The following is an 8,871-nucleotide window of genomic DNA, read 5'->3' as shown; positions in this document are numbered from 1 at the left end:
GTGTAAGTTCTAATTTGGATTATGGGAAAATAAACATAGTTTAATAGTAAGAAGAAAAAAACGTTCTGTTGATTTTCCCCTAATGACTGCTTAGCATGGGAAAGGTACCGCTTAGTTATCCACGGCCATTTATAGCCCCTTAATTATGCGCCTATTTTGTGACCCCCGAGTTCAACGGGCCAATTCCTGTGTAGACCCAAATCCCGATGAACAAAGGTGGAATGTGATGCCCCTTTTCCGCAGACAAGCTACCAAACGTTTCCCATCATTTTCATGGTAAAGTTCACGAAACTCTTTTACACTTCAGCCGAGTATTGACAGCGCATTGAACCTATTAGTGCATCAGAGACACTCTGCTGATGAAAACCGCAGGAGAAGCAGCTGCTGTTATACTTACAGTGTGTAAGAAAGAGAGAGGGGTTAAAAAAATATCTTGTATTATCCTGTGTGTCTGGGAATATTGCTCTTAAATGCGATTAAAAAAAGGCTGGTGCTTTAGGACCCAGTTGATCCTCATTGTGGCTGATATTTTCCACGTTGTGAGGGGAGGGTTGGGGGGGGGGGGGGGGGCTGTCAATCATAGTGAAAGTGGCCAGGGTGGGCAGGCCCCTCTGACACTTTGTACCGTCGGAGGGGGATATTTAACTTGGGACTGAGCACCACTCGCTACAGACACACTCACACACAGTGTGCCTAAGCAAAGAAATGCTCCAGCGCCAAGTCTCTCACACTCCTGAAGTAGGAGCGACTTAGTAGCTGCTGTACCCAGTTATCAAAGGAGGAGAGAGGCTCCCTAAGGAATTGACCGCTTTCATAGACCGGGGAACAAAAAAGCAGATTATGGACTCTCTCGTCATGCACCGACATTGCGATTAGAAGATTTTTTCTTTTTGAAATTAATATTATTTGAATGTATTTATTATTATTTTTTATTTTGTTGCTGGTGTTGTGAAGATTCAGCGATGCCACACTGAGAGGATCTCTGACCCAACCACGTTTTCTGTCTTTACGCAGTTTGCATTTCACGTGCAGTGAGGCTGCATTTCGCTGGAAAGCTGTGTTTTCATCGTTCTTCTTCTACTTCTACTACTTACACGCAAAAGCCAGAGTTCTGTGGGAATATTACAAGCGAGACTTTTACATGTAAAACCGAGCTGCTCTGCGATTTGGAACATCCTCTGGGAAGATAAGCGGCTGTTGCGTCCTGAAAAAAAACTGAGATTGTGCCACACGGCTCCTCCAAGTTTTCTGTCATTTTCAGGGAAAGTGCGCATCGACGGGCTGGAATACCGCAGGAGACTGGCTGCAGAGACTACCCCACTCCCCGCCCCCCTCTCCTCGGTCCGTGGACTGTGCGCTCTGGGACCTTGTCAAACCTGAGAGCGCCAGGCGACGTTAAGAGAAGCCACGTTTCTAAAAGCCGTGCGTAAAAATAACATTGGCCAAGGCTGGCAATCGCTGCCGGGCGCGTGACATTTAAAACTTGGTGAAGTGCTCTTTTGTGCGCCCTTCTCTCCCGGGAGCTCCGGATCTATTCTGTCCCTTTCAGAAAACACTTCAGTCCATGCAGCTCTCGCCTCGGCCGCTGTCATCCAGTGCAGACAGTTTCGTCGTGGCTTCGAGTCCTCGGGGTAACCATGACAACCGAGAGAAACCCGAAGTGAATCTGAGGAGCGGGGTGAAGCAGGAGAGAGCGTGAATAGGCGCTCGAGTTTTCCCTTTTTTCTTTTCTTTTTTTTTGACTCAACTCTTTCTGCAGAGAGCGGGGTAGCCCGCTTCCATGCTGCACATTTGCATCAGCGGGTAAATTGCAAAGTTGAAGGAGCCCTAAAAAGCAAAGCACTCCGCTCCATGTCATTCAAACCCGACGTGGTCTATTAAAAGTATCGCCTTGCTGGTGACTGAACTTCTACTATTTATGAAGCCCCGGGCTGGTGACTCCACAGAACACAGTAACCGGGAAAAGAACTGAGTATTATTCACGCGAGAAGAGCCCGTGCGTTGAACAAGAGGAATTATGGGCTTCTCTCAAACGCTGTTCGTTTACGCGCTGGTTTGCGTTCACCTCGGAGTTTCCCAGCATTACCTTCGCCTCCGCCCTTCGCCCAGCGATCACTTCCGCCCTTCGCCCAGCGATCACCTCCCCGTGCCCGACCTGAAGGAGGACCCGGACCCGGAGTACGACCCCCGGGAGCAGGACTTGGTCGAGAGGACTCTGCGGAAAAGACTCGGCAGTAACTTTGACCCCAATTTCATGTCCATCAGCCCCCCCATGCTGGTGAACTTCTCCGCGCCAGATAACCAGGTGAAGCTGCAGGGGTCCATGCCCAACGATATTAAAAAGCTGGACCTCACAGAGACCCCCTATGGAAAGCGGCTAAAAGTGGGCAAGAAAGCCCGTAGGAAATTCCTGCAGTGGCTGTGGACCTATACGCACTGCCCGGTTGTGTACACCTGGAAAGATTTGGGTGTGAGGTTCTGGCCACGTTACATGAAAGAGGGAAACTGTTTCTCTGAGCGCTCGTGCTCCTTCCCCGAGGGGATGTCTTGCAAACCCGTCAAGTCAATCACCAAGGTTTTCCTCCGGTGGTATTGTCAAGGCTTTCTAAAACAGAAATACTGTACGTGGATACAGGTGCAATACCCAATCATCTCAGAGTGCAAGTGTTCGTGCTGATTCTCTCTAAGGAAGGAAGTAGTAGTAGTGGTGGTGGTGGCGGCGGTGGTGGTGGTCGACGGGGGAGTGGACTGGAAATACGGTTTCTATTGCACTGTTAACTCTCTACAGAGGTGGGCACCATAGCAAATCTATTTTTTTATATAGCATTTTAAGTGAAATACCAACATTGTACATATTTAAGAAAAATGCAGCTATTTTTTCTAATTGAACCAGGACCATATTTTATTCTCAACCCTGACATTTTTTTTCGGAGGGGAACACGAGCACTTCGTGAGGAAGGAGCATTTTGTTTTGTTGATATTTTTAAGAGACATTGAAAATGGATTGCATATGCTACACTTCTCCAAGAGGTGACCTTTTTCTTCTTCTTCTTCAACTGAACATTGATGCTGACTGTTATTTCACTGCGATGCTGCCTAGAGTTTTTGTATATTAATATCAATAATAATTAAATTGTAAAAAAAGAAGAAGAAAAGTTGAGGTTAAAGATATATATAAAGGCGTGAACTCAGCTTTTTTTTTTTGGAATACATAGTATTGTAGGAATAAACAAATCTGTACGTTTTATTTATTATTTTAACGATTTGTGAGTATAGAGCATAAGGACAGAGAATAGCAGAGTATACCAGAATAAAAAAATATGGGAGATGTCTACTTGAATATTTCTAAAAATGACAAAAAAATAAATAAATAAATACAAAAAACCCAACATATCAGTGTACATGTTATGGTTACACGTTTTAGCAATAAAGTCCATCTTTTCAACATGTGTTAGTGTCAACCCATGCTTACACCACTGTGTATATCCAAAGGGGCGTGTACACTGTAAAAACAAAAAGCTATCTAAAAATGTCTCATTAAGCTGTAAAAATCTTTCCTTGCCACAGAGATACGTTTCACTGGTTTCCATTCGGGGTGACTGAAGAGATTTCACATATCAGAGCGATGACGCTGAAGTATTCTTGCAATATTCGTGTGTTTTTCAACCGGAAACCCCTGAAACTGTACCTCGCTTTATTAAAATAATAAAGGGTGAAAAGACTTTTGCAAATGACATATTTTTTTACAGTGTAGACGGCTGGGCTCCGAAGTGGAGTGGAGTTACAAACTACTATAAAGTTTCGGTGACTTTGTGTGGACTGTCTGACGCTCCACGCCGTCACAGCGATTTTAGAAAAGGCTGATTTACTACGCTGCTTAATGCGCAACGCATACCTCAAGCGCCTCCACAGACCTGGCATTCATTTGTCTCAACCGGAGAGCGCGCGAGAGAGAGGGAGAGCGAGGGGGAGAGGCCACGCACACGCATTCATCTCCAACTCGCTCATGCGCTTCGAGGTGTTAACATAATGGCTAAAATATGATTCAGACTTTTCAAACAGTGTCAGATGATGAAATCGCAAGAGCAGACGCGCAAAGCCTCCAGTGTCTGGGGTCTCTCTGTGTTTTTTACTCTGGAAGCTCCACACAAGTTCCAATGAGGTATTTGTATAGAGGTGGACTGGAGCAGACAGGCGCCTATTCAAGTCTGACCGCCCTGGAGAGAGCGAGGGAGAGAGAGAGAGAGAGAAAGAAAGAGAGAGAGAACACAAAGCCCATAAAACAATGGTCAACTGTTTTTGACGTTAGCAGACTATTAATTGGAGAGCCTGGGCATGCTGTCTGCAAGTTAAAGAGATATGGGCAATTAAACGCGCTGGAGACGCGCAGGGAGGGAAGGGGGGGCAACGAAGTCCCGTGAAATCAAAGAGCTGAGTAATTTTCTGTAAGTAGGGTTTTCTAAATTGTGTTTATATTATTGGTCTAAATACAATCAACGAGTTCAACAGAGCTATGACTAAACGTCTGAAAGCGGAGTGTTTCCACTGAGCGCATTTTGTGTGCCTTTAAGCCATTTGTGTGTTTTCTTGCGGCCAGAGCCGCATTTGACACTTGCCGCCCGGTTATTGTGACAGAACCGCTTAGGGGGGGATTTGGTAAGCAGAGGGGAAGAACGGCAGCATGCCAGCGAAGGAGGAAGAGAAGGAGCGGGAGGGGAGGGGAGCAGGGGCTGCTTTCCTTACTGTCAGCTTCTTTCTTGATGATGTCTCGGGGTTTTTAGAAACTGCGTCTCTGACTCGACGGCGCCACTCAGCCGCCCCCTCTCGACTGCGCAGAATGAGGCACTTTGGGAAACAGTAACCCTTTCAGGCTCTGCCCGGAGAGTATTTTAGAAGCGTGTGAAAGGCAATACGCCGCCCTGGCTCCAGCCAGTTAGGTGCGCACCTTTTAGAAACAGACCTTGCCAGCTAGTCAGATCACTGGTTCTCAAAGTGGGGTCCGGGGAGCTCCATGTGGCCTTTGTGGGGATTCCAGGGGGGATTGGGTGCTTAAAATGTCAAGAAAGTGCTTCATTGACAAGAAACAACAACATTCAATTGCAATTACGCACATTTTGGCACTCTGACCATGATCACAACCGCCAGATTTCTGCACTCTTCTTCAGTGGCAGGTTTACGACTTTGTTTGGAGATTTAAACTGAACAGAAATGTTCAGTTTGATAACTGATAACTGTCCTGAAGTTGTCATTTAATTAGATAAGCTCACATATCTCCTCGCTCAATCTGTCCGCCTGAAGTGTCAAATCCAGTCCACATCCACTAACTTTATCCCATTCTACAAATAGAAACCTTTTCAATACAGAGTTAATATAGAAGCGTCTGATGCAGCCGTATGTTAAAAGTGGACCTGTGTTCTTTTTCTTACACCCAAGGGAGGAAACAGTCCTAAAATGGGTAACTGTGCTGTCTTTACTTCTCCCCCCAAACTACGAGCTGGACTACAAACGGCTTTACATGCCCTGATCAAATGTGTCCATTTTGTTTTTAAAATCAATAAATCAGAAAATTTCATCATGAAATTGGGTTTGTAAATTTATAACCCTTTTATTGGCTATGAACAGACTTTTGACTGACATCTTATGCTGGAGGAAATCAGAAAAAAGAAAAACCCTTTTTAAGGACATCACATTGTCCTTAAAAATGTCAAGACTCGTGTGGCCTCACCCCATCAGATGCTCAGCATCATCATCGTCTGACAGCGCCCGTCTCCACATTCGTCAGCACCGACCTCCTGCGAAGTGAGCTACAATAATAAATATGGTTTGGTAGATATGTGCACACTCCGTACATATCTACAGCCTCACGTGAATGTAAAAGAACTCCCATATTTGCTGGCTGTAAAGAAAATTAAATGAAAGCCTGGAGGCAATTAGGATGGGGATGATGGGGGAGTAGGTGGGAGGAGGGGGTGACATGCTTAGTGGTAAAGATGATGAGTCTGTGTCTGCCTGATGATAGTCAATTATTCTGATGGATTGTGGTCAGATTGGGAGTGACTGTGTGTGTGGGTGGGTGGCAAAGGGTTTGAAGTGACACATCCTTACCTGTGTGGACACATCTTTATAGAAGAATATGTGTGCAAGTGAGCGTGCATGCTGATTGCATGTATGCATAAAATCTTCCACAGGCACATGCACAACTCCAGTGTGTGTGTGTGTGTGTGTGTGTGTGTGTGCAGTGGGCTGACAGACAGACAGAGATGGAGACGAGGGTCTGTGGCTGTGAGTAAGGCCCAAACCTCATAGTTGTAAAAGCCAGTGAGTCAGCACTGGTGAGGTTATTGATGATGACAGGGTATTAGATTGAGCACTGGGAGGAGGGAGGGCACACACACACACACACACACACACACACACACACACACACACACACACACACACACACACACACACACACACACACACTTTCACCGCAGATGATACCCAGAATTCCATCACACCATCATCCATGGCTTGCGGTGTGTGATGGTATGTGTGTGTATAGGTGTCAAGCATTTGTTCATGTTGTACACGAGTTCTGTCTGGTAAGTGTGCCTGCAGAGCGTGTGTGAGAGAGAAGAGCAGAAGCTACTGTGACAGTGGGTTTTCCAGGTCCCCGTTTCTCTCAAATGCCTGAAATGGATGTCTGTGTTTTCACATGTGCTGCCAGTTTAAGATGGGAAGTCTTCAAGGAACTCACAGATGCCTCTCAGCAAACCTCTGCCGGGCTGATCCAGCTTTTATGATGCCAGGCATCCATCGCCGCGAGAGCTCGCAAAACCTGACCTGGAGTCAGTAGCAGTGGGCATAGAATTCATAACATGCCATTGCATCAACACAGTGGCCCATCTTTGCAGACAAACAACAGGTGACTGTAGTCAAATAACAGGTGTTTGTAATCAAACTCCAGCCATTGCCAGCAAGTGGTGCTTATGGTAATTAAGCAGAAAGCTGGGAGATGAGCACAGTGCTACTAAGAGTCATGAATGCATTCATTAATACAGGTCTGCAGACTCTGAAAACTGGATTGCTGCTAGTTTTGGTCTGGATGTGAGGTTCAACTGCATAGCTTCAAATCAGAAGAGTGCAAATGCCTTCTTTTGTTAAAAACCATCCTCTTACAGCAGTGGCTCCCAGACTTTTTCATCTAACATACCTCACAGGCACGTCAGATAGACTCAAGAAGCCCCTCATCAGTACCACTTACCACGCTTACTTGAACTAAGCTCCAGTTGTATCTACACTTCTTCCAGCTTACCTTTCACTCCTAGTGATGGCATTCAGCTCACCCAGGGTTAGTGAACTTTATCAACTGTTTATTCATACTGTTTCCTTATTATGCCAATCATTCATTCATTTACTTATATTACTGATCAATGGAACATCTATTCATTATGCTTAGTGACAACTCTCACGAGCTGTGGCCAACAGTGTCAGCTAAACCTCTACCAAATATTCCTCTCTATTTATTCAAAGTGTTCAACTAGTTTTTCAAATGTTTAGACAATCCATGCATTTCTCTAATTTTATGTGTTTATTTCTAATTTCTGCTGATTAGCACACCTTCAGTTAATAACTTCCTGCTTATTCATAGATATATCTAGTGTTTAACTAATGGCTCAGTCACTAGAGTCAAAATAGGACAGTGACCTCCTTGAGAACAGGGAAAAAAATCAACGGTTGCGCTGTGTTTGCATTGAATTTTTGTATTTTTTATTGTTTGTTTGCTTTTGGAGATTATTGTACTATGATGCAACAACTAAATGGTTGCCCAGGGGTTGAGCGTGCAGCACCCTTAACCTCTGGCCGTCGACTGTCGACTGCAAGGTGATTACAGCGCTCATGTGATGGGAGGCAACCTGTCTCCAAACAGTTGTCGTCTGACTCCGACTGGCTGCAATCATTCTCAGACAGATTGGTGAGTGTTTGAAAATAATTGCCGTCTAATTTATAAATGCAAACAGGTTGCAATCAACCTGCATGAGTCAGTGAGTGGAACTTATCTGCAGCCTGTCCCTTTAATATGGGGGACTCTACTCAACTGGTTGAAAAGTGGTGCTATTCTGGTTATGTTTCTTATTTAAAAGCATGGTTACTGAGCGCTTATGTCTTTTTTTTCTAGTTAAAAATTGGCATCCTGCAGCATGTATGTCAGTATTTGTGGAGGAGTTTCTGAATTTCCGTTTCAAATCTATGTGATTCTGGCTGGACTCTGGATGTAAGTAATTAATCTGGATTTCTGTGCATGTAGACAGAAACAGTTAAATATTATAAACAGCAATTGGAGCGGTAATTGCCAGCTTGACCCCCATTGGAAAGTGAAATGATAGCAGACTGAAGAAGAAGACAGCAACAGATAAATAGTGGTTGGAAACTTGCTCCCCATCTTCAAAGCAAACATTTCAAAAGAAACAAGAGCAGAAGTTAAAGTTGATTGCAATAATTTTGGTCATGTTCTGGTCTCCAACCATTGTTTTCCTTGTGTGACTGCAGCATAACATTTACTGTAACATTAGCATTTATCTCTTAATTTAACTAACTGTAAACACTTCTGCTCAGTTCCCCTCACTTTTTAATGAAGTTGTATTTCTGTTGTGGTTTAGCTGGACTAATCTTTCCATATAACCTCTGCTTTCTGTACTCTCCCTGAACCCAACTGCTCCTATTAATCACATATTACTATTAGTTTCCATTTCTAATCTGTGCATGTGAGTAATGTGAAGACTATAAGAGAACTTGTGTCTATTTTATGTGATTTGTATCCTTAAATGCACCGCAGGCAAACACATGCAGTGAGATCCTGGTCATTCTATATGCTTTCTCGCTGCTACC

General features: G+C 44.5%; 1 protein-coding gene across 1 annotated transcript; it reads left to right on the top strand.

The window, feature by feature from the left end:
* The first annotated feature begins 649 nt into the window (after nucleotides 1-649).
* nog2 (noggin 2) lies at nucleotides 650-3,449 on the top strand. Its single transcript, XM_086303385.1, has one exon. The coding sequence runs from the start codon at nucleotides 2,018-2,020 to the stop codon at nucleotides 2,675-2,677; it is 660 nt and encodes a 219-aa protein (XP_086159511.1). The 5' UTR covers nucleotides 650-2,017; the 3' UTR covers nucleotides 2,678-3,449.
* The last annotated feature ends 5,422 nt before the right edge of the window (nucleotides 3,450-8,871 follow it).

Source organism: Aulonocara sp. 'chitande type north' Nkhata Bay, linkage group LG8 (genome assembly GCF_057382095.1).
Source record: "Aulonocara sp. 'chitande type north' Nkhata Bay isolate Kocher_YH1m ecotype deep benthic linkage group LG8, A_spYH_male_GT1.1, whole genome shotgun sequence".
Classification (NCBI taxonomy): domain Eukaryota; kingdom Metazoa; phylum Chordata; class Actinopteri; order Cichliformes; family Cichlidae; genus Aulonocara; species Aulonocara sp. 'chitande type north' Nkhata Bay.
Note: the sequence above shows the minus strand (reverse complement) of the source record. Positions and strands in the feature narration are given on the sequence as shown.

Bases quoted from the DNA above. Each gene is read 5' to 3' on its own strand.
- nog2 (XM_086303385.1), top strand. From the start codon at position 2,018: ATGGGCTTCTCTCAAACGCTGTTCGTTTACGCGCTGGTTTGCGTTCAC.